General features: G+C 38.9%; 1 protein-coding gene and 1 long non-coding RNA gene across 4 annotated transcripts in view; one reads left to right on the forward strand and one right to left on the reverse strand.

The window, feature by feature from the left end:
* Positions 1-18,400, reverse strand: part of GSK3B (glycogen synthase kinase 3 beta) — a 194,936-nt gene extending 176,536 nt beyond the window's left edge. For 2 of the 3 annotated variants that reach the window (XM_061194202.1, XM_061194204.1), the window contains exon 1: positions 17,279-18,400. In XM_061194202.1, coding sequence (XP_061050185.1) covers positions 17,279-17,366 — 88 coding nt within the window. In that variant the 5' untranslated portion in view covers positions 17,367-18,400. The remainder of the gene's footprint in view (positions 1-17,278) is intronic. The other variant, XM_061194203.1, reaches the window with a different exon arrangement.
* Positions 18,401-19,181: 781 nt separating this feature from the next.
* LOC133093353 (uncharacterized) lies at positions 19,182-23,900 on the forward strand. Its single transcript, XR_009701263.1, has 3 exons — positions 19,182-19,728; positions 21,492-21,596; positions 23,604-23,900. It is a non-coding gene; the product is annotated as an uncharacterized LOC133093353 (long non-coding RNA).
* Positions 23,901-27,016: the final 3,116 nt, after the last annotated feature.

Genomic DNA, 27,016 nt, shown 5'->3' on the forward strand with positions numbered 1-27,016 from the left:
AGTGCAATAAAGCGAAGCACAGTAAGACGAGGTATGACTGTAATTTAATAAGGCAAATGGTGATGATTTTTCCTCAAGTAAGTTTAAAAAGATTTGGAGGCTTTCCTTATGACCACCCTACACATGCCCATTAAGAAACAAAACAAAACAAAAAAACAGGATACAGAGAGGTAACAATCTACACCTAAGCCTTAATTACTTTTATTACTACTAATAATAATGGCAGCTAAGGTTACTCTGTGCCAGACACCTTACATGCATAATTACCTCCTTTAAGCATCACAATCACCCAGAAAAGTAGGTATTATTATCACCACATCCTGATGAGGAAAATGAAGCTATAAAAAGTTTGTAACTTGTCTAAGCCCACTATACCTGATGAAAGAAGGGGTTCTGGCCTTATAATGTCAAAAATAGACATAAAGCTATACATAACTAAACATACTAACAAATCTCACTCTAAAAGCACTTTAATTTACACAGTATTCTCTGAAACCTTCCCCTCTGGAGCATGTAATTCATCCATGCAAAGCAAAGGACACAGGCCATGTGTCAGGTAAGTAAATTTATCCTTTCCTTCTTCCCTAAGTAGGGCAGCTTAGTCTCTTTCCTAGTATTATTGCTAAATTGCTGTTTCTAAAGTGTAAAACCCAAATGGGCAGTTCATTACAATTATATAGTAGCACAGTAAAGTCAAAAGAGCAAAGATTTAGGAATCAGAGAGATTAGGGATCCATTCCCAGTTTTGCCCTGTTGCTAGTTTTGTGTTCTTTATCCTCCAGAAGGGCCTCAGGTTCCTTGTGTGTAAAATGGAGATATCACCTAGGTCCTGTACAGTAATGCTCTTTATTTTTATTTTTATTTTTTTTTAAATTCTCTTATTTTATTTATTTATTTATTTATTTATTTATTTATTTATTTAAGTTTTGGGTGTGTTGGGTCCTTGTTTCTGCGCGAGGGCCCTCTCTAGCTGCGGCAAGCGGGGACCACTCCTCATCGCGGTGCGCGGGCCTCTCACCGTCGCGGCCCCTCTTGTTGCAGAGCACAGGCTCCAGACGCGCAGGCTCAGTAGTTGTGGCTCACGGGCCCAGTTGCTCCGCGGCATGTGGGACCCGCCCAGACCAGGGCTCGAACCCGTGTCCCCTGCATTGGCAGGCAGATTCTCAACCACTGCGCCACCAGGGAAGCCCAGTAATGCTCTTTAAATGTTGGTTCCCCTCCCTTCTCTTCTAAAATAAAAGCAAGACCCAAATACCTAAGGCAAAGACTCCAAAGTGTGATCCAACGAACACCAACCCTTAGAGGGACCCTATAAGCAGCATTTCCTAAACTTCTTTATCCACAGAATATTTATTACAGCATAACATTGCTTAAAGGAACTAGTGTAGGAAATGCTGACCAAAGGATTTTACATAGGTTAAAAAACAAAATGAAACTTTGCTTCAAATGATAGCTCTTTCGGCTCTCAGTGTTCATTTTTATCCACTATCTAGTTCCTGCCTGCATTCTGGATAGCTGAGCTGGCAAGTAAGTGCCTTGTGGATATATGAATACTCCATTTATAAACTATTATACATTAAAACCCAGATGTCCTCTTATAAGTGTGGTCTGAAAAATCTAACAGGGCTTGTTACTGCATTGTTAACAGAAAACAGTATTTTTCCACTAGTCTTCCAGTTACAGAGTAGAGGAGACAGGGAATAAAAAGTTCACATATCAGTTTTCATTTACCAGAACTGTAGGACATAAACTAAATTACTACAAACATAATGTGTATCTGGCCTCACCTGTAGAGAAAAAGGCAGTACAGAGAATGGGAGCCAATTATACTGCATCTGAATTTTGTATCATCACAGGATTTTATTGTAATCTGACACTTAAAACACTTATCAACTAAGAAAATTTCCTCAGAAGCACAGAAAATTTACTCCAAGTCATGAAAACTATAAGTCAACCTTTTAAATTAATATTTAACTACCCTCAAAAGCTACAAAAATACTACTTAGAGAGAAAAACATGATTATGAACTGATATATTAAAATTTGGTCTCTATGCTCAAGACTCACTGCTTTAAATTTCTGATTTATTTTTCAACATTCAACATTTATTAAGCATCAACTAGATAAAGAGGATCTTCATGTGCAACAATAATGCAAAGCAACAACAAAAATTATTGAGGGACTTCCCTGGTGGTCCAGTGGCTAAGACTCCACCCTCCCAATGCAGGGGGCCTGGGTTCAATCCCTGGTCAGGGAACTAGATCCCACATGCCGCAACTAAGACTTCACACGCCACAACTAAGACCCAATGCAGCCAAATAAATAAGTTAATTAATTAATTTTTAAAAAATTATTGAGACAAGTGACCTCAGGAAACAATAAGGATGGAAGCAGGTGGGTGAAGTCTAATGCTTGCCTTGAGTCAAGCTATGATGTGTCAAACTCAAAATCGGTGTCTTCAAGTTACCAGAGGTAGCAAGGCTCCATTTTTGCACATCATTCACATTCTCTTAGGACAGTAAAGTAGTTAAGAAAAGAGTTCTAGATTAAATTACCTTGGTTGGAATCCAAGCTCTGCCATCTGCTGGTTCTGAAACCTTGGCAAAAGTTACCTAACCTAAGCCTCAATTTCCTCAATGATAATGGGATCTGGCTCATAACTGACTTTGCAATATGGATTTCAACTATATTTGTTACCCATCTCTTATAGCCACTATTTCATAGACAGGCTGCATTAATTTTAAAGCAAGGTATTTGCTCTTAAAATTTTTACTTCAAAAGGATAAAACAATTTAACTTTACTTGTATATGGCTGACAATTTACTTTCTTCTTGGTAAGCAACATTAATAAAAAGTAAAAGTTCCAAAGCCCTACCCTAAGAAACCTTAGTTCAACCAATTTCCCAGAATCTTCCTATTTTCTTTCCAAATTATAAAGGTCACATAGTGCAGCAGTTAAAAGAACAAATTCAAAGTATGGCTACAAAATTTGCTGGCTGTGTAATGCCCTCTAAGCATCAGTTTCCTCATTTGTAAATTGTATTTGCCTTACCAGATTGTGGTAAAGATTAAATAAGATAGAAATAAATTGCTTAGTATAGTGCAATGACATAGTAAGTACTGAAAAACCTTTTGTCTTTTATTTAAAGTCTGGCGGCCTGAGTTCAACATGCTGGGCCTATTCCCTACTAGTTGTGAGATCCTGAATATATCAATTAAAATATTTTTAACTCCATTATCCATTAAATGGGGAGAATACTACCTCAAAGCATTATGAAAGTTATATGAAATATCAGTCCTTGGCACACAGTAAACACTCAAACAGTAGCTACATCTGAATTATTCTAGCTCTAAGATATGGGCTACCATCATAGCATCTAGGGAAACTCAATACTCATCATAACCACAATCTTTTTTCTAATTAACTTTTTCCCCAACCCTCACTCCTCTGGTCAACAGCAGCATTTCTTACCTCTTCCCTAAACTTTAGAAAGTACATAGGCTTTCCCAGGTATATATAAGAAAAAAAAATATGTTGTTGTTGTTAATTGGGACATAAAGTAAAGCTACATTTTTAAACAATATCTTACTCTTAAATTAATAATGATAGTTGACAAGCTGTACAATTTATATTGATGCCATATACAAGACAGTGGAGTCAGAGAATCTTCTGCCTCTGGGGATCTTTCTTTTCTAAGGACCCCAGGAACTGGCCCACCTACTCCTACTTTAGAAGTCATGACACACAGTTCCTTTGTTTCTTACTAAGTACTCATTCTCCACTATAGCAGAAATAAAATACTAGAACATTTCCACTATCCTTTGAAAGTGCACAGCCATTCTTTAACTTTCCGTAAATTGACAGGAGGTAAATATATACTGTAAAGTCTCAAAACTCTCTCAATAAAGGTTATCCCTGATGTTCAACGAATTTAAATAGAATTATGCTTTGTTCTTTAGTAACTCCTCTTAGGTTTCAATGGCACAGCAAGCATTTGCTACTTACAGAGAAAATAAAATAAATCTCTTCTAAGAATCATGCCCTAGGTCAGTCAAACATCTCACAATGTATACAATTAGTCAAAGAAGCAGATACAATGTTGCTCAGTAAAAACCAAATTATTATCCTGACATCATGATTTCTCAAAACCCAATACAGAAAGCCAAATTTTACAGCTATTTAAGAAGTTGGATTATTTAGTGAAGAGAACCCTAATTGCTTATTAATATTTTACTTTCTCTGGGAAAGCTCTTGAATTGATATACTAATATACACTAGTATATCAGACAAACAAACACTATCCGAGAGACACAAAAAGAAGCCCTGTAAAAATTAAAGTTTTCATAAATCCCCACAATACAATTATGTCTAAGTACATCCATGGTGAAAGGGCCTGTTCATATTTAAATAGTCTGTTTACTTTGTCTCTTGCAGAATAAGCTACTTGGTAAAAATAAGGAAACTGATTTATCACTTTTCATTATTCTAAATCTCTCTTCTACCCTCACCCTCTCCAAATAAACTCCTGGAAGGCTTGGGGGTATTGTACTAGCTGGACAGGCTCAATGTTTCAAAGGTATTGTGCTTACCAACCAGTGCAACCTAGCACCTGAGTTCTTTCATTCAGCCATCCATCCAGAGTTCACACCCCTCTGTGCTAAGCACACAGTATAACACAAGTGTCTGTATCTCTGTGTCTCTTTCCTTTCCCTACTATTGTTCCTTTGTGTTTAAATAAAAACCCAGGTTTAACTTTATAACTTAATTTCTTGTATCAAAACTTAAATGTTGGGCTTTCCTGGTGGCGCAGTGGTTGAGAATCTGCCTGCCAATGCAGGGGACACGGGTTCGAGCCCTGGTCTGGGAAGATCCCACATGCCGCGGAGCAACTAGGCCCGTGAGCCACAACTACTGAACCTGTGCGTCTGGAGCCTGTGCCCCGCAACAAGAGAGGCCGCGACAGTGAAAGGCCCGCGCACTGCGATGAAGAGTGGCCCCCATTCGCCGCAACTAGAGAAAGCCCTCGCACAGAAACGAAGACCCAACACAGCCAAAAATAAATAAATTAATTAATTAATTAAAAAAAAAAAAAAAAACAACTTAAATGTTTCTAGAAACATCAGTGACAGTTTGATGACCTGGAAACTCTAATACTATCATGTATAGTATACATGTAACTACCATGATAAATTGCTTTCAACTCAAATATGTATTAAGTAACCCACTATAGAAAGCACTGTGCTCCACACTACAGGAAATACAAAGGTGAGTAAAATACCATTTTTGCCATACTTGAATTTATAATCACCTAGAAAGAGACAAAACAAGTTAATTAGAATACAAGGCAGCACATAAGAGGAGTGATTGTGCTACAGGAGTTACATGCAAGTGCATTTCATGCCTTGGAGTAAAGGGCGAGGAAGACTAAGTAGTAGAGGTGGCGTATGAGACTCTGAAAGCTCGGTGGGTCTTTGAAACAGCAAGGGGAGAGAATTTATGACAGAATATTTAGACTAATAAGATCTCACTGGGACCAGGACAATCATGGCAATAACAACATCTAACAAATATACCAATAAGAATTTTAATATACTTTTTTTTTTTAAATATACTTTTTAAGTGTGCTAAAATATGGGGAAAAAATCATTACCTCCTATACCAAGGACGTGTCTGAAGAACATAAATCTCTCAACCTCCTTTAATGTGGTGTAAATTTCAAAATAAACTGAAGACATGACTAAAAACAAAACAAAGCAATGAGACAAATCAATGAAGTGTTTTTAAACTACATACACCTTATCTGTTCCTTTAGAAAAAAAAAAAAATATATATATATATATATGATTAGGCAGATTGACAACAATATTACACAATAACGTAATTCCTGGAAAATTCTAAACCTGTACTGCTCAACATGTGGCTATTAAGCACTTAAAATGTGGCTACTACAAATTAGTATATGCTATTAAGAGTAAAATATCCACTAGGTTGTGAAGATTCAGTACTCAAAAAAGGTGGCAAAATTTATCAGTAAATTTTATATTCATTACGTGTTGACATATTTTGGATACACTGCTTTAAATAAAATATATTCTTAAGATTAAGTTCACCTGTCTTTTTACTCTTTTTAATGTGACTCCTAGAAAATTTTAAATTACATATGTGACTCACATTTGTGGCTTCCATTATATTTCTATTGAATAGGTCTGGTTTAAACAACTACTTAACATTTATATTGTTCAGATTTCTGTACTTGCTTCATGTTGTTGCTTCATGTTGGCATGGTAATCACTTGATCACAATGATACTAAGTAACCTTCCAAACATCTTGCCTCAGTGTCTAGATACTGAAAAGGTGAGACACCTGCCAAAAAAGTGTGTCAGCTTCTTAACTACCCTTTTGGAGCAAATGTGGAAAAAACAACCAACTAAAAACTTTTCCAGATACATTTACCAAACAGTTAATACTCCAGGCACTGCTAGCTGATGTCATGAGACTATGTTAGATAAGAACTACTCAGGGATGCAAAGAGATGGGATCCAGGAAATAGGACAGTGGACCCTAAAGAGAAGTTAGAGGATGACAGCTGTACAGCAGAGGCCTGGAGAACAACCAGGCCAGGTCCCAGTAGGACAGCACTCCAGGAAAAGAATGGAGGGTAGGGCAGAATCTAGAGAATGCTTAATAAAATTTGAGGGGAAAAAAAAGAAGACTGTGATCATTGCAAGCTGTGCAAGAGAAAGAAAATGGCAACAAAAAAGTGTAAAAAAAAGTTGAAAGCAAAGGAAATGTGATTGTCACTTCTGAAACAGTTTGGTAATTCTTTAAAATATTAAACAGTTACCATATGACCTAGCAATTCCACTCCTAAGTATACACCCAAAAGATCTGAAAATATATGTCCACACAAAAACTTGTTCACAAATGTTCATATCAGCATAATTCATAATAGCCAAAAAAGTAGAAACTATCCAAATGTCCACTGACTGATGAACAGGTAAACAAATGGTGGCATTTCCATACAATGGAATATTATTCAGCAATAAAAAGTAATGAAGTACTGATAAATGCTACAACATGGATGAACCTATAAGACATTATATGAAGTAAAAGAAGCCAGTCACAAAAGGCCACATATTTTATGATTCCATTTATATGAAATGTCAAGCATAGGCTAATCCATAGAGACAGAGAGTAGATTAGTAGTTGCCTGGAGCTGGAATGAAGGGAACTATGAGGAATGACTACTAATGGATACAGGGTTTCTTTTGGGGGTGATTAAAAATGTTCTAAAATTAGATTGTGGTGATGGTTGCATCACTCTGTGAGTACTGGAAACCACTGAACTGTACACCTTAAATTAATGAATTTTATGGTATGTGAATTATATCTCAATAATGCAGTTTTTAAAAGGAAATGTAATCATTGTACACTATTCACCTTAATGTCTAGATACTGAGTACTGATCTGAATAATAATTTAAATAAATAATTATTTAACTAAAAATGGTGGTATAATTACATTAGTAAGATAGTAAAAGGGAGATGGTGATGACAATAAATAATATCTAAAAATAATTTTAAGACATATACAAATAGTACACTAATTAAAATTATGATAAAACTACTAGAGGAAATAGCTGTCATAGTTAAGGTTGTCTCTGAGAAACAGAAATGAGGGAGAGGAGTTATGCTTCTATATTGAGACTTTCTGCACTATTTGATTTCTTTAAATCATATGATGGAGTGTATTACTTAATAAAAAAAATTTTTTTTTAATTTTTTAAGACTAAGGAATGCTTGGTTTAGGAGCAGAATGAAACCATGCGCTCTTAAAGAGGTAAAAGGCACAGGCTTCATTGACATTGACGCACTCTGCGCCTCTGATCTCTCAAGAGAACAGGTTTTCTCATCTAAGATGTTCAAAAAATGGAAAGTTAAAGGAAAATATCAATTATCTTTTATCTTTTTCTTTACCATGAAATAAACAGCTATTTCCAGCAAGAACACACATAATATCTACTTGACCTTATAGATCATTTCTCAAATACACGAAGAGTGGCAAATATTTTAAATGTGCCACTAAGCGTTCATTGGTTATGCCTATTATCATTTTACCTCTTATTACCAAGAGAAGCACTCTCTCATCTTTGTATTTACTCCCCATCCAACTCGTATTCAAAAAATAAGGGTTTAGTAATCTACTAGGATGAAAAACAACAGCAATTTTCTAGAATAACTGATTTAAATTTTGTCTTAATTCTAACACTCTTATGCTAAAGCCAGTGTTAATTTAGGTCTGTATACACAAAATGTAATTTCATAGCAGAAATAACCTGTAAAGATTCAGAATATCTATGGAAGGATACTTAAGAAATTGGAATGCTGTCTCCAGGAAAGAGGACTGGTCGTTACAGAGCAGGAGGAGGAGGAAGACATCACTGAATACTTTTAAATTTTGAATCATCTGAATAAATTCCATTTTTAAAAGCAAAATATGTAAATAAGACAAACATGGAATTGTCTATCATACAGCATCCAATTTATATTATTATTGTGATTGTTACTATACATTACATAAATATGATATACATATATACATATAATTTATTATTATTATTGAAACCCTACCAACTCAAAGCTTCCCTCTTCCCTTCAGAGTTTAAATAATGTGTAAAGTGCGAAAGCTCTGAAATTCCAGTAAGACAGCAAATGCACCTACAATACCGTCAGTCTGATGCCAGGCATTACTCCAGCACTCCAATTCTCCAGGTGCTGCCTTTACGAATTCAAAAGTCTAGGATTAGCAACTCGACTCAACTCAATAACTTCCACACAGATCATGAAGAAAGTGGTTAATCAATTAAAAAGAATTAACTGATTTTACGGAATAAGGGGAAGTAGAGGGAGTCACATTTTTAAAAGATAGGTTAGCCTTCCTTAGAAAGAAATCTGAAACATCTTCTCACTTATATTAGTCAATTAAGCCCCTAAAAATTTCTTAGACCTCCAAAAGAGAAAAAAGTACTTTGTCATGATCGTCCTTTTTCTTCAGGTCAACAATTAAGATACCCACCTTTTCGATTCTCATTATAGAGGCCATAAGTGTATTTGGTAAAGTGACTCTCTAACAGCTAATCATAATTCATAAGAAAGCTTAAATGATTCCATGCAGTGCCTTCTAAGCATTCCACAAAGGTATGGGCATGTCAAAATCCAAACAGCAACTCCATATATACCACAGAAGAAAAAATAAGACAACAAATCTTAAATCGGATAAAATGCTGTTGCTGAGTAATATACATACATGGGCAATGGAAGAAAGAGTTGGAAATGATACTCTGGGCTAGCATACTGAAGACTTTAGTACCTTCATCCGTATCACTGAAAGCCAACTGGAATTGGTCAACTAGACAGAGATGACCCGGTTTTCTTCCTCATCACTTCAGGTAACCAAGAAATTAGAGACTGTTTAATGCAGTGAGAAGTTGAGAACTCCAGCTACCCAGAAGAGACCTTCCTGCCTCCCGTCCTTTTGAGAGAGTGAAGTTAGTATAATTTAACCTTCTCTAGACCAAAATTTTGAACAATTATCAGAGTGATTTCCCCTGGGGTTGTGTGAGGCTACACTAAGTAATCCCAATATGCTTGTTTTCCTGAACTGTCTATACTTTTTAGAAGGTGTAATGCTTAATATCAGTGTAATTCACTCCCTTCTAATTTGCAGTTTAAAAAAAAAAAAAAAGACAAGTGAATGACTTAGAACTATGTGTTAAAGAATAAGAAAAGAACTCTAAATAAAAGCCAAAAAATAACCTATGAGGAAAGAGCATGCACCATTTGTGTGAGGATTTTAGCTGCTCAGGAGCCTTTTTGGTTCACTTCCTGATTGTCAAATACCAACGAATTCCAAAAAGGTGATGTTCCAAATAACCCAACTGCACATTGATGCATAGCTGTTATTCTTTAACAACAAGTACAACAACAACCTGAAGGCTCACAGTTCCAGACATAACAAGTGTCCGATAGATACTTGACTAATTGGTTGTGTACATATAATAAAATTTCACGAAGTTTGCTGTCAAATATTAAAAAAAAGAGTAGAACACTTAAAATATTTCACAACCTATAGGAAGAGATGGAGAGAAATAATCCTTAATAATGGCTAATTTGGAGAATCACATTCTAATATTACCTGGAAATATAAATACACCAGATTTACTTACGATCAATCAGTACTTTTCAATAAAAACCAGTGCTCCAACTGAACATTAAACAAAAAAATACCATACACTACTTATTTTTCTTTTTGTGCTGACATAAGCCCTAACATTTTCATTTTCAATGTTTGTCTTAACAAGTTTTCTCTGAAATCTTAAAAAGAATTGAGAATTTTTTCCAATATAACTATAAGTAATTAAATACTATATTTGCTAACAAGCATGCCTGAAACTAATTTCAAAAGCAGACTAATCATGAAAGTCTTACACAGTCACTGCTAAGTTATCAATGAAAGACTATCCTAAAAGAAAAGGCACTTTAGCTTATCTATGGAATCCAAGTGTTAAGGCAACAGCAATCCATTCTCTATAAAATATACAATAAAGAGCAAGAGCTCTAGAATAAGAATGCCTGTATTTGAATTCTAGCAGAGCAATCTTCTAATCAGGTAATCTTGGACAAGTTGCTTCCCTTCTCTAAATGTCATTTACCTATCTATAAGGTGGAGATAATAGTATTAGCTACTTTGTAGAGTTGTAATGATTAAAATGAGCTGTTGCATGTAAAGAATTTGGCAGATTGCTTATTAGCATTTAATAAACATTCAACAGACATATCACAAGTCAATCACGTTATGATTCACAGCCCCTTTCTATTAAAGCAACCTACTTATTTTTGGCTTCCTAAGCCAAGGAATTCAACATGATACAATTAATGGTAATGAAAAAATGTAGTATTAATGTTACTGCTTTGCACCAATGTTACCAATATTTTTGCCTGCCTACCTACCATCTCTATGGCGTTAGGGCATGCTTATTCAATTCTAGGACTGTAAGTTCATTTAAATTACACCACCATCTAAAATACAAGTTTCTATGGGAGTTTGCTAGTGGCCTAGTGGTTAGGATTCCGGGCTTTCACTGCCGTGGCCCGGGTTCAATCCCTGGTCCAGGAACTCAGATCCCACAAGCCGCGTAGTGCAGCCAAAAAAATGTTTAAAATTTTAAAAATAAATAAAATACAAGTTTCTAGGAAAATAGTGCCTCGTTTGTCAGGAATGTTTACTTTTCATCATTAAATTGATTTGAAAGGACAATCAAGAAATTAACAACTCCAAACTATATTAATAAAGGAACACGTGGGCTTCCTGGGTGGCGCAGTGGTTAAGAATCTGTCTGCCAATGCAAGGGACATGGGTTCGAGCCCTGGTCCAGGAAGATCCCACATGCCACGGAGCAACTAAGCCTGTGCGCCACAACTACTGAGCCCGCGAGCCTAGAGCCTGTGCTCCGCAACAAGAGAAGCCACCGCAGTGAGAAGCCCGTGCACCGCAACCAAGAGTAGCCCCCGCTCGCCACAACTAGAGAAAGCCTGCACGCAGCAATGAAGACCCAACGCAGCTAAAAATAAATAAATTAAATAAATAAATTTATTAAAAAATAAAAAAATAAAAAATAAAGGAACACATTAAAGGTTCATATTCATGCCATTGTTGGCCATGGTATCCTGGAGACAAAAGGAAAACCTCGTTTGGCAAAATTAGTTTCGAAATAACCAAAACATCATTGCCTCAATATGATCACACTAAAATGCTTCTAAGAAACTATTCAATACAAAAATATAAGATTCAACCATTTACAGAATTCCAACTTGCACACGCTTTGAAAGTACACCTTTCTCCCCAAAACATAAGCAAAAGTGAGAAAGGAGATCATAAACTAAGAATCCAAATCTACAAAGTTGTGTCTCTGTATCTTGTTTCAGACCAAGTATACTACAGACATGAGCATAAACTGAAATAATTTACTTAATGTCCATCACATGCTGAATATTAACTCATTTTTTAAAAAAACTAGAATAAAAACTCAATAATAAATAGAATAGAATAAATATCCCTTTATTTTATCAATTTAATGGTAAGAAACTTGGGAAAACAAATTGTTCTCCTTTAACTCTGTCAGTTTTTCCTTGCTGTTTTATTCACACAGGTCTTCATATAAATATACATTTCTACATCGCACTCAACCAAGGTCAAAGACAATTTATATAACCAAGGATGATTTGTACAACCCAAGATAGAAGCAAAGATTGCAACCTCTACTTTAAAACCAGTGAACCATGAAAATGCTTCTATCCTTGCAATCATGCAAGGTTCCCTCTCCATACTATCCCCTCCAACCCCTCCCCCCAAAAAATAGGCTAGAAAATGATGCTAAACATTCCAATAAATTCATTTACTCATGCTGATTATGTTCTTAGTAGAACAATATCTGGGAAATCAGGTTGGTTCTGTTAGTACCAGCATATAATCCCATCACACCCACGTGCTCTGCCCCTCCATTCTCCTATTGCGGGGTGGAGCATCACAAGAGACACCACAATCCCACAGCCTGCCCAATCCCACCCCTGTCCCACAATCCCATGAGAGTTATTAAATGTATGGAACTGTGGCACATGCATGTTTCACAGCCTTCTCTACACATAATGCACACACAAAAACAGAGCTCCCTTGGTCTCAGGATCTGCTGCTGACACTTAAGAAACTCTGGCTTCCCCAGCCTTGCTGTTTCTCCGAAACAGTATCTCACACCAGCAACCTAAGTCCAAAACAAGGGGCAGACCGCACAGGGTACAAGTATATACTGATTTTCAGCTGAACTATGCAAGTGAAATGAGAAGATGTCGCCTCATTTTCTAAATGCAATTCCCAAACAGTCATAAATTGATTTGTGAACCTCTGGGTTCCCTTGAAGTTTTTTCTTAGTACCTGTGCCTTAAAGTCATTTCACAATTAGCATTCTAGAGGTGCATGTAACAAGAGAGCATGAAGGTCTAGTTTTTTTAACAACTCTGGAAAGGTCTGGTTGGGAAACAATGAAAATAAAAGTCTGGTTTTCAGTTTCACACATGAGCTCTCTTCCACAATGAATAATCTAGAAATTGGTTAAATTCTAATAACCTGATTTTTATATGTCACAAAGAGATTAAATTCCCTCGGGAATACAGAAACTCTAAGTTGCCACCTGCTCTTTGGTTTTAGTTGCCATACAACTAAATACTGCACAGTAATATGCAACTACTATTAATTATTCACTTCACTAAAAAAAAATTGATCTAAAAAAGTTTTGTATGAGGAAATAACTTCTCCTTGACTTAGCTAGACAACTAGCTAAATTTTCACTAATAGTTTATCAAAAAGATTTATTACTAATATTTTAACCAAAAATCACCATAGACAGTCCCTTACTTTCTCTATTTTGAGTAAAATATCATGTGATTCTACAGAAGAACTTCATAACTATTTACATTTATTTAATAACACGAATATGGATGAGGACAAAAAAATTGGGTTCACCATAGTGAGTAAAAAAAAAAAAAAAAATTCAGGGACTTCCCTGGTGGCACAGTGGTTAAGAATCCGCTTGCCAATGCAGGGGACACGGCTTTGAGCCCTGGTCTGGGAGGATCCCCCATGCTGCGGAGCAACTAAGCCCATGAGCCACAACTACTGAGCCTGTGCTCTAGAGCCCACGAGCCACAACTACTGAGCCCACACACCAGAACTACTGAAGCCCGAGCACCTAGAGCCCGAGCTCTGCAACAAGAGAAGCCTCCGCAATGAGAAGCCCGTGCACCGCAACTAGAGAAAGCCCACGCGCAGCAACGAAGACCCAATGCAGCCAAAAAGAAAATTCAAATATACTGTTTTAAACTTAGCTCAACAAAAAAAGGCAAAAAATACTTGTTATAAAATCAACTTTTAATTTCTGCTGGAGTCTGCATATTACCATTATTTTAAACGCAAGGTTTACTTAAGAATAACCATTATTTTTGAAAAACTAGTTTTAAGCATGTACCGAAGATTAAATTAAAGGCTGTATAAAATACCTAAAAATTTTATGTCACAGTTTAGCCCAAAAAATATTTTCATTGTTTTCAAATAAATTACCATCTGGTAATAACTAGGTTTCAAGTGTGAGGTTTTTGAATCTACATAAAAAATTATTTTCTTTTTTAGGACTTTAAATGGAATGCATATAAATAAAAACCTTCAGTTTACTACTCCTGAAAATAAATCTGACAGTTTTGGGTTCAGAAAAATTAGAAACAGTTCAAGACTGTAAAGTTAAATATCATTGCCAGTAACCAACTGCTGCCTCTGAATTTCAAGAAAACCTATTGTATATTAAATTTTTAAAAAGTGAACCCAACTACCCTCTTATCTCAGCACTTTCTCAACTTTCCCATTACAATCAACAATATAACTTGGTGGTCAAATCTTCCAGACCAGTAACATCAGAATTTATTTTTAACTCCTGACTCCTTCCCAAATATTCCCCTTCAATCCAATCCAAAGCCCTGCCAGTTCTTCATTCATGCTGTCTCGCAAATGTGTTTTCATCTCATTTTCACACTTTATATTCTCTCATTCTTCATGACATACCCTACTACTTCCTAAAATGGCTCTGATGTCTTGTTTCTAACCCATCAACTCAGCTGCCCAAATCATCTTCAAATATTTCGTTCAGCAACCTACAGTAAATACCAATCTCTCTTGAATCTCAACCAAACTTACAGGCCCCCTTTGCCCTCCATCAGTTAACTCGTTTCTCAAATTCCATCTCTTCTTATTTTCCTATTTAGGCCCCTTTCATTCAGATTTACTAACCTGCTTTATAAATACAAAAATACAAAAATCACTACCTCTGTGCGTCTGTCCATTCCTTCCATCTAGAATCCTCTATGCTTCTCTGTCAATTCAAGTTATTGCCTCCTTTAACATCTGTCTTAAAACACACCTCTACAGAAGTCTTCTCTCTCTGGCCCGCTACCTCATCCCTTCATTTCTTGTCCCTCTGAACGAAGCATTCTGTTTGCATTTATAATCTTGCAGCCATCATGATATTGTTTTCACATTTTGACCTATAACCTGTCTCAACAACTGACAAGCTTTTCAGGCCAAGGACTATAATTTCTTACATATCTCTCATTTGAAAAGGGGTCCCTTAGAACACTAGCACTCCAACAAACGGTTAATTGCTCCCCTTTCTTCCAAAATGTCCTTAAAGTCAGGGTTGTCAAAAACACATAATTAGCACTGATCTACAACTTTTAAAACGTTAGGTTGACCTATATGGTAACAGAAAAGTCAACATTTTAACCTGCACACTTTGCAAGAGTTACTCCATCCTCAGGCAACATCCACACAGGATTCAAAGAGAATCCTGGAAACTAAATGAAAAGTCCCCAAATTTAATATTATAAGCTATCCTATTTTGCTCTCTGAAATAGATCTAATACATTAATTACCTAAAATTGATTTCGAGTGGTTTTTAAACCAAGATGAAAAACATCCTAACACTCCAGTACCACAAGAGGCTCTTAAGTAGCTATTATAAGATTTGCTTCATCATAGCAGAAAATTACCCCAGAACTTTAAAATATTCCTCTCAAATGACCTCATGAAGTGCTTAGAAAGCTTGACCATTCCCTGAAAGATGCATCATCAGCTTCCCTCTTCACATACCCTGCATTCTGAACTAGCTAGTCACCAAAAAAAAAAAAACTTGACTCTCAAAAATAATCTCCCATTCAGTTATTACCTTAGACTACCCTGTTTCAGGCAAGTTCCAAAAGCCAAAATGAATTGAAATCCTGAGTTCAAATAAGAGTGATCATTTTATGTTGCTTAAGGACATAATCAATTTCATATAACAGCATATACTTTTTAAAAATCTCAGTTCAATTCTCTCCTTCTAGGCAGCAAAACAGTTTTTCTTTACCCTCATCATGCCCCTTTCTGAAGGAATAAGGAAACAATATAGATATTTTTGTCAAATTCTGTAAGTATGTTTAAATAAACTGTCATTAAATACCACATAAACATATCCACATATAGAGAACATTAGAACATTGGACACTTAGTATAGACTTGGACACTCAACATATACTTTTCTGCACAAATCAGGGAAGACGGTACAGTCTAGCAACAACCTTGAACACAGCCCAAGTATCCCTATTATATGCAGGACCACAGCCTTCTGCAATGATGGAAAGGTCTAAATCCATATTCTCCTAACTCCATAGTCTTATCTAAATTCAACAGGAAACCAATGCAAGAGTATTTTAGTCTTAAGAAGGAACCCCTGAACTCTAGATCATTTAGCAAGTACTGAGTGCAATGGCACCCTAAAACTGAACTTTAATGATGAGTCAGTGACAATTACCATTCAACTTAGCATTTGGCAACATGACAATACAAGCCCCAATCAAAACTTGGACGTACTTCCAAATTACCTTTTGATTAAACGTTAATTCTATAGTGGTAGATTGGTAATGTCAAAATGGGAAGGTTAAGAGATAACATATTATACCACTTATCCAATTTAGAACAATGCATGTTGAGATACTACCGCTACTGCATATCAATCAGCCCCACCGGTCCCTTCTAAAGGGAAGAATCAAAGCTTGCCTCCAAACCGGAATGTGGTTACGGAGCAAGTTCATCTCTGGATTATGAACACATACTTTGTATAGTCACATAGGCAAGAAAGAAATGTTAGGAGACAGTGACATTTAGCTCCTCTATTAAGTATACGAAACTATGATAACCCCTGAGACCTGAGCTAACTAAACTATCCCTCATTCCGAAAGACACACTCTGCAAAAGCACATAATGGTTTATGAGTCTTGTCCTTCGCTTTATTCAAAAGGATGAGCAAGTAACCACTTCCATCGCTATTCTAAGATGGAAAAACTCAACCGCTTGATAAAGCTATCAACTGCAAGAAAACTATATGAAAAGAACTAAGTTTCAGATCGAATCATCCAAATAAAAATCATATTCCCTCAATTCAAGGTTAATAAGACCGGGGGAGGGGATATGGGAGGAGAAAAGAGGGAGCTGCCTCATCCTTGACTGAAGACAGTTTTTGCCCTTTTCCATTACCTCCGACTGTTATATCAGAAAGTCTCATATTTTAAGATCCTGATATTTTAAAGTCTCTTATTTAAAGGGTGAGGTGGAAAAGGGGTGTCAAATAAAATCAATACTCACTGCTAACTTTCATGCTGCCAAAAGCTGAAGGCTGCTGCACTGGCTTGCAGCTCTCCGCAAAGGAGGTGGTTCTGGGCCGCCCTGACATGATCACTCTCTTTCCGAATCACCTTCTTTTCCTTCCTTCCTCCTTTTCTTCCTTTTGTTTTAAGTTGGGGTGTTAGGTTAATGATAAATGCAGCATTAAGTTCTCCCACAAGAAAAAGACTTCGTCCTCTTGGCTTTTCACTCCTTTTGTACAGCTATAAAAAAAAGCGAGCGATGTATTTCTCCTTGAAGACAGATCAGTACGGATATTTAACATATAGATTGATCGGGAGCTGGGAAAAAAATACAATTCTTTCCCCTCCCTTTCCTTGGAGGGGAGAAATGGTTGGGAGGTCCTAAAAAATATATATCACGTGAAACGGGGGCAGATACTTGATTGAAAATAAGTACTCTGAATATTATATTTTCCTCGGGGATTTTTTTTCCGAGTCAATGAAGGGAAGCGGCGGAAGGATCACGAGTCTCACGCTTGAAAAGAAAGGGGGATGGGAAGGAAGGAGGGAGGGAGAGGGAGGGGGTGCCTCGGAGATGCGTCGGGAAACGCTGCGGCTCCGACAGCGGCGGGATCCGGCAGCCTGACGGCACGGGCCCGGCGAACTGGAAGGCGGCGGAGTCGCGAGTCAGTCAGAGGCGGGCGGTGGCGGCGGCTCCTCTCCTCATTGCGCCAGGAGCAGCTGCAGGCGGCGGCTGGATCCAGCGGCCATGGCGGCGGCGGTGGCGGAGGCAGCTCCCTTCAGACCCCAGGCAGCGGCTCCTCGACTGCTCCCCATACGCCGGGGACATGGGAACCCAGCAACCGCTTCCGTCCCTCGGGGCCCCCTCCCCCGTCCAAGGCACCAGCGCGGCCGCCCTCCCGCCCCTCGCTTCTGCACGGTCCCGCTCAGGAAGTGTCCGCGCTTTGCCCCCAGCCCGGGCCCTGTCAGTGGCTGCGGGGCCGGCTCCTCCTCGCTTCCTTCCTTCCTTTGTCACTCGGCCCGGCGGCGGCGGCGGCGGCGGCGGCGGCGGCGGCGGCAGCGGCAGCACAAGCCTGCATTCGCCCGGGTCGAGGGCAGCTCTGTGTGAGGAGCGCCGTCTGCGCAGCCGCCTAGCTTTTCCCCACTCCCCCTCCCCCCTCCTACTCGTCCTCCGCCTCCTTCCTCCCCCACCCAGCCTTACACCGCCCAGCGCCCCCGCGTCCGCGTAACAGGCGTCTGGGAATCGCCGGCCGAGCCGAGTGTCCTCCCCCTTCGGCAGGGGAGCCGAAGCCCGAGCGGAACCAATCACGGATGTCGTTTGTCTGCGGATCCTCCCGGAAAAAGCCGATCGACCTGAGGAGCCAATTAGAAAGTGTCGCTGGAAATTCACGCCCAAGGACGGAAAATGCCGAAGATAGCCGACCGAGAAGAAGGTGGGTTCGCCTTGTCTTGTGGCTGGCTGGAGGAGAAATTCGACAATGGCAACAGTGACCAATCAGAGTCGCCGGCCCTCAGGAAAAAGCTTGAAGAGTTAAGGACGGTGAAGCCCGGAGTCGCTGGTGAAACCGCACGGCTGGGCGCCGTGGACGCTTTGTAATTGGCCGAAACTCCGCTGGGAGTGCACCTCCCTCGGTGATTGGTGAAGAAATGGGGCTTCCGAGGACAGTCTGGCCAGTCAGGACGTCTCCTCCCTCGACGAGGTGGGGAGAAGTTGAGAGCGAAGGGAGGGCATCTATAAAGTGCCTTCTCATTGGCCTGAAGCTCTGGAGCCGGAGTCGGGGCAAAAGGGAAAAGGAGGAAGGTCGAAACCGGTAGCGGCAGCCAATCGGCCCTCGCTGCCGTCCAATCGCAAGACCTAGCTGCAGTGTGATTGGCCCTCGGCCTCCGGTGGCGGTCCCAGGAGCGGGGAGAAGCGCGACTGGGGTCGTGGCGGATGGTTAGACGGGCTCGCCTGCGGCTACTTGCAGCTTGTGTGGAAACCGCAGATAGGGAGCGGGAGCCCTTCGCGAGCCGGTGTGAAACTGCTGCGGTCGGCGACGCTGGGCTCGGAGCGCTCGAGCGAACGGAGGGTTGAGGGGTCTCCCCACCCACTGGAGGCTCTCGGCGGGGCGGGGCTAATTCTGCGCGCCCGAGGCTCCCCTCCGCCCAGGAGAGCGCGTCCTGAGCGCCGGCGTCTTCCCCGGAAGGGCCAGACGGATCCAGGGCGCCTCCCCGGCTGGGTGCGAGTTCTCGGGCGCTAAACTGAGAACAAAGCTTCCAGAGAGGCAGCGCCCCTCGGCGGCCGCGCCCCGCCCAGTCGCGGAGGCCATTGATAAGAGTGAGGGCGACTGCGCCTCGTGCGCCAGGCCAAGCCTGGCCTTCCAGAAACGCCCCTGAGAAATGAGCTCATGCTGGCTGCGCGCGCTCCTCGGGCGCGACTGCCCAGCGCAGAACGGGCCCCAAAAGCAGGTGAGGGGAAGTGCCGTCAGGTCGGATATCCCGAAGACTGAGGAAACGGGGAGTCAGAATAGCCCTTTGTAGTTTTTGGTTCTTTGGAACTAGGATGATCTATGAAAGTACTATATAAGTTGGTTTCGCACGTAGGCCAGTGGTCAGATTCCCGTGGTTTGCCTAAGGACAGTGAGGTATGGCTACAGAAAAAGTAGAAAGGACAGTTGCCATCAATCCCGTGGTGTCTGTAATTTCCACTTGCAGAGTCATCCCTTTCTCTTAAGATACTATCTCTGGGAGCACATGTAAAAATACACATACTTGGTCAGGTTAACTAGCTGTTGCTTTGGAAAACTGATGAGGAACTTGGGACAGAACAAAGTAAGCTTTGATGGGAGAACGGAAAGGTCTAGATAGTGTTTGCAAACTCCGATGTCTACAGGGGCCAGAAAAGCAAAGCAAATGAGTGAAACTGGCCTGGTGTAAAACAATAGGGAATGATAAGCAACGTGGCAAATTGGAGTGTCCGTGCTGTAACTGAAAGGAGCAGCTGTTCGGCTCTAGCAGATTGTTGCCCTGAAGAATGTGGATCCAGTGTTCTGAGGTATTCTGTTTTTTTCCCCCAAGAGAAACCGTAAAGCAGGATTTTTGTATGAAATCCCTCGATTTTTACACCAATATTTCCAAACCCTACAGGCCGAATTAAAAACATCCCGGGGTAGATGTGGCCAACATGCAATCAATTTGTAATCTCAAACCTGGACATAGGTTTTTTAATATAGCCCAGGAGTGGTAGCAGCTCTTGTTCTTTGCAATGAAGAGAGGTTTTTTATATACCCCAGGAGTGGTAGCAGCTCTTGTTCTTTGCAGTGAAGAGAGAACATGAGGCCTCTGGATGTCATGGAGAAGGGTAAAGAATGTTAAAAGCAAACTCAGTGCATGGCAATTTTGTCAAATGATTGTTGCCTCTCCCTGCAAACTATTATGAAAGACCTTTGCCACTAGTCCCTAAAACACTGAGGCAAAGCTCGAAATCCTGCCTTCCTCTTTACTCCCCATCCCTACTCCCAGTTATACCAGCAGGAAAGTGAATAACAAATGTTTAGGTTATACAAATTGGAAACGTGGCTATTCTTTTGTATATAATAAAGTACAAAAATAGTCTACCTTAAGGTTATGATTAGTAGCTTTACTGTTGCTGCCTTCAAATATTTTGAACTGATGCTGTTTAAAATAAAATAATCTGACCAAGAGGGGGGAAATTTTATAGGAAAAAAAAAAAGTAGTTCAATCTAGAATAAGGACATAAGGAGGGAGAAGTTTAGGAGAAAATATAGAACCACTGAAATTAACATTCCATGATTGTTTCTCTGACCTTTCAAATTCTTCCTCTACCTTCCCACCTGCTGTCAACCATTTATCAGTTTTTAATAATTTTAATAGTTAATGCTTCCTGAGTGTTTATAATGTGCCAGACACTGTTCTTAAGTGCTTCACACATGCTATCTCAAATTATAATCGTATGATGTAAGTACTGTTATCACCTCCACTTAAAAGATGAGGAAACTGAAGGTCAGAAAGGTGTACTGACTTACCTAAAGTCCACAGAGCTAAAGTAAGCAGAACCAGGATTCAGATCTCTTGTACTTCTCTCTCAAACATAGTCCCCACCTCTCCTGGTCTTGCTTTATCTTAAAATCTAAGCCTTATGTCTTCAACTGTGTGTGCCTGGTTGTGAATACATCCCCTAGTTTGGTTTCTAATGGTTTGGTTTCCTTTAGGGCTCATCAGGTGGTGCCTTGCAAAGATCAGTGATTCTGAGCCACAGTAACCAACCAGAGGACTAGAAAAAGATGAATATAGGAAAGCTGGGTGATACAGAACAGGTAAGTAGTGTAGTAGAGGGGGAAAAAAAAAGAGGTTGGTGAGCCTGTCCACAAGGTAACAGTTATAAATTAAAGTGCACAATGAACTGGCTTCTATAGTAATTACATGTATTTGTATAGCACTTTGCACTTAGGAAGTACTATTACGTTAATGAAGTTTATGAAGTACTGTTATGGAACTATTATTGTTTTTACAAATGAGGAAACTACACACTAGGGTAAGTGACTTGCTCAGAATCACTTAGCTGCATTTTAAATTGAAACTAGAAGAAAATATATGCAGGTTTAATAATGAAGATAGCAAATAGAATATGAGATGCTGTTTATTTAGATGAACCCAGGGTCAGTCAGTACAAACAGAAGTTCACAAGCAGACTCTTCCTAGGACCTCATTTAGTTAGCCAACGTATATTAAACACCTAAATGTTGTTGGGTGCTGGCCTTCAAAATTTAATAAGATATGGTCTCTGCTCCAGATACTTGCAGTCAGATACTATAAGATGGAAAAGAGTTGTTTAGTAATGAACCCTAGGAGAACCCTCCAATAACAAGGTCAATGTGAAGATGAAGAGGAAGGAACAAATTTTGCATTTACTGAGTGCCTGTTCAGTCCTTCCCTAAACCTCAAGAGATTGCCATTATTAACTCTTTTGTTAATAGATTGGGGAGGGGGGATGAGCAATAAGTACATTGATCAAGGCCACACAATTAGAAAATGGCAGAGCTGGGATGGAATCTACAGCCGAGTATATTTGATTCAGCTTCTTTATACTAGATTACTCTGCTCTCCATCAAAAAACAACATTGTTTATCCCATTTATGTAAAACTGCATATGTGTGTGTGCTTGCACACCCACACATAGGAGTCTAGAAATATTCATTTTGATGGCATTTTGGATGATACTTATTGTATTCATGATTTCCAGTATTGTCTTCATTTTCCACCTTTACATAAGAAACAAAATACTTAAAAAGAGAAAACAAAGGTAAGACTGCAGAAGAACCAAAGAAAAAAAGTAGCAGTGTGAAATTGCTCAATTTGATTTATAGGACACTGTGCCAAGTCTTAGGAATACAGGAGTGTGAAGATGAATAAAAGTCATTCAGAGGTGACTGTCTTGCTCCAGTCTTAGGGGGAGCTCTTGTAGAGCGGAGACATGTAAACAGACAACACCACAATGTCATCTGGGCAGCTATGGAAGAAAAGCGGCCCAGAGATCATTTTCCAAGTTGTATTTAAACTACCGGTCTCCAAAGTTGCGTGTATATACCCATAGGTTGTATAGGATGATCCTTTGGAATGCTAGAACTACTAAATCTTATTTTTATCTTAAAATGTAAGAAATTACCTTTCCAATGGTTAATTTACTGGTAGACAGTGGTGCCCTCCTCAGTCCCTATGTCAAAGGAAGGGGTCACATGGTCCACCATACAGTTTTCCTAAAGGAAGGGGATGAATCCACAGCCTAGAAGGGATTGTGAATATACGGTACCCTCCTGCTTTTTAAAATTTTCAGCAACATATGACACTTTACTTGTGCTTAATTAATGGATTTGCAGTCATATTATTTGATTTTTAACTAACTTGACCCTCATAGATTGAAAATGATTCCTGCAAATAAAGTGTAGATAAAAGAACAAACAAAATGACAAAGCTCACATTCTACTCTTAGTAGGAACTCTTCATCAGTCACATCAATAGATTAAAAATAATAATGAGCTAATCAAATTGGACAAGAAGTAGGCCTGAAATTTTTGGAATTCTCAAGAATTTTTGAAATATGAACCATCCACTATTTTTTAGTCAAAGTTTACCCTAAGGTTAAGTATGACAGATATAGCAAATGCCAGTGTGAAGTCTTCACAATTAGCAAAACATTTAAAGACTATGCATCTGGGACAGTTAATAATTTGGGGGGGGGGTGGGGGATTAGCGGTGAGAATAAAAAAGTATTGGGGGGACTTCCCTGGTGGCGCAGTGGTTAAGAATCCGCCTGCCAATGCAAGGGACACGGGTTCGAACCGTGGACCAGGAAGATTCCTACAAGCCGCAGAGCAACTAAGCCCATGCGCCACAACTACTGAAGCCCACGCGCCCGTGCTCCACAACGAGAGGCCACCGCAATGAGAAGCCCACGCACTGCAACAAAGAGTAGCCCCCGCTCACCACAACTAGAGAAAGCCTGCGCACAGCAACGAAGACCCAATGCAGCCAAAAATAAATTAATTAATTTTAAAAAAAGTATTGGACTTTAAATAATACTGTTTTAAAATATTGCTTATTATGCCTGTTATCCTTTTTTATTCCCGTATATGTCTTATATATACATATCATATTAGCTCAAGAGTATATGTTTTATAAATATGCAGAATATTTGGGGGTTAGCTCAAGAATATATGTTTTATAAGTATGCAGAAATTTTGGGGGTTGATATTAAAATTTTTTACTAGTACAGTATAAGAACAAAAAAGTTTGTAGACCACTGTTTTTTTTTGTTGGGTTTTTTTTGTTTTTTTTAATAGATCTTTATTGGAGTATAATTGCTTCACAATACCATGTTAGTTTCTGTTGTACAACAAAGTGAATCAGCCATATGCATACACATGTCCCCATGTCCCCTCCCTCGTGAGCCTCCCTCCCGTCCTCCCTATCCCACCCCTCTAGGTCATCACAAAGCACTGAGCCGATCTCCCTGTGCTATGCTGCTGCTTCCCACCAGCCAACTATTTCACATTCGATAGTGTATGTATGTCGATGCTACTCTCACTTTGCCCCAGCTTCACCCTCCCACCCCATGTCCTCAAGTCCATTCTCTATGTCTACCTCTTTATTCCTGCCCTGCAACTAGGTTCATCAGTACCTTTTTTTTTTTTTAGATTCCATATATATGCATTAGCATACGGTATTTCTTTTTCTCTTTCTGACTTACTTCACTCTGTATGACAGACTCTAGGTCCATCCACCTCACTACAAATAACTCAATTTTGTTTCTTTTTATGGCTAAGTAATATTCCATTTTTTATATGTGCCACATCTTCTTTATCCATTCATCTTGTAGACCACTGTTTTAAACAAAGATTAGTTTTTTAGATGATGGAAGGGAAGAACATTCTGGGCAAAAAGAAGTTATGCAATGGCGGAAATATATGTTACAAGGTATTCAGAGAACTGGAGGTAGTTTGAAATTATGTAGCATGTAAGATCTGGGCCTAGAGAAAAGAAAGGGAAACAGAATCAGATAATAAAGGTGTAGTTAAGTAAATTATGTTCTACTAAGTCCATATTATGTAAACAAAAAAGAATAAATACAAAGACTAATAGCAACTCAATACTAATTAAAAAATATAGAACTTGATTGTATATTACCATATTTCCAATTCTGCAAAATATGAACATTTGGATCAAGTTTGAAAAGGAAGACAGAAATTAGAATAATTTTGTTAATACATTGGGATATTATAGATGAAAATATTCACTTTAACTTTTCATGTCATATTTTTACAATAAATTAATGTTTGTTGGGTTTTAAAAGAAAATTGGCTCCCTTCTTTTCTTCACTGTGATTCACATATTCCTCAGAATGGCTCTCATTACATGGAATTCTTAACAAAAACTCCAAATTTCTCAGCAAAGCTTTCCAATGCTAACATTTCTACTGATAATCCTTTGTAATATAAATTATATACTGTACTAATAAAACTAGCCAACATTTGTTACATGCAAGACATCTGCTAGGCACCTGATATAAAGAAGTACATGAGCCACCTGAGTGGCTCTGTGCCCTCGGTGAACTTATCCTCTGGGGAAACAACCTCATGAAAAGCTAAATAAGTAATTATTTACGATCATATTTGAATCCATAAACAAGTTGTAAGGCAGAACATAATTTGCTAATATGGTTGTTACTCATGCTCAAATGAATTGGTCATGCTGTCCTATTTAAAATAGGTAAATGGAGGACACTTCAATCTAAAGTGAATCTTAAAGGATAGGTAGTAGGATTTGGAGATGAAGAAAGGAAAGAGGAAATAAACTATTTTCTACCACTTCATTTCCAACCCATCAGACAAACCCCCTTCTTAGTAAACTTAGGTGGATCCAGCTGTCAGAGCAATTAAGGACAGTGTGAGTCTGTTCATCTGACTGTAGGAAAGCCAGTTTGGCTAGAACAGAAAGCCGATAAAGGAGACTAATGGAAGATAACGCTTAAAAGGTAGTTTGGGGCCAGATTTGAAAAAGCTTTGAATGTTACACCAAGAAATCTGGGCTTTGTCTTGTAGACAGTGGAGAATTATGGGAGGTAGCAGATGTAAGACATTGTCACTGCAGGAGAGCCCCTGAGGTAACATACACTGTGTGGTTTTTCCCATTGCTGAAAATGTGCCCAGGGTAACAAGACAGCATATTTGATCATGCTTCTTATAACCAATGAGGTGTGCCCAAATGGGAAAATAATGGATGACTACCCAAAAAGAAGAGGGACAGTGTTTGAAACATTGCCACTATGAAGTAGACTCTGGTTATATTAAAAGTTTCATATCAAGCCTTTGATCATATAAATACTCTAACATCTAAAGGAGTATACTATCTAAAATAAAAAGAAAGCAAACACTCGGTGAATCCTTTTAGTTTTTTATGCTTGTCATATTTTTGCTCCAGAGGGTATAATCATGCAGTTAATACATTATAACTGATTAGATTATTTTGAGCTGTTTCAATTTTATTTCTTTTACTCCATTTCTATTCACAATTTTAAGAAAGGGCTTCTTTAGACAAGAGTGTTAATATTTCCACATTGAACTAAATAAGTGAATTCACATGAATTGAAAACAATAAGTACGTATTGATTGAATACTTTGACTCAAGTATACTTCTTTACAACATTCTAGGTGATTCAGCCTTGTTTTATGTGCATTAAATGTATTAAAAGTCTGCAAAACTCTCAGTTGGAACAAATACTTTAAGAACTCATTAGCCAGCAGTAAATCAGAAATGGTCATATTTTCTTGTTCACATGGAACTAGGATTCAAATCTGAGAATACAACAAAACTCTTTAGGTCTTTAATCTATGTCTGGTTGATGCTGAATGTGAAAGTTACAAGAAAATTGTCATTCTGTTCCTTGGCTATTAAATAGCTTAACTTGGAGTTGGGGGAAACATTTGAAGAGAAATTAAGTCCCATGGATTATCCAAGAAGGAATTCCAGAATGCAGAGAGGGCCTGTCTTCTTCAGTCAGGCCACAGTTTCATTTGGATTGTGGCCATCAAGAGGCATCATTGCTCTGACTTCATTCCTGTGCCCTGTGGGATGGAATTCTGAAGGGGGATGGGAGAGAATGCACAAAGCCCCAAGGAATGTGTGTTCCTGTATGACATCCAGATCAGAGGGTAGTAGGAAGTACCATATATCAGACCAG

This window comes from Eubalaena glacialis, chromosome 6 (assembly GCF_028564815.1).
Source record: "Eubalaena glacialis isolate mEubGla1 chromosome 6, mEubGla1.1.hap2.+ XY, whole genome shotgun sequence".
NCBI classification, from domain to species: Eukaryota; Metazoa; Chordata; class Mammalia; order Artiodactyla; family Balaenidae; genus Eubalaena; species Eubalaena glacialis.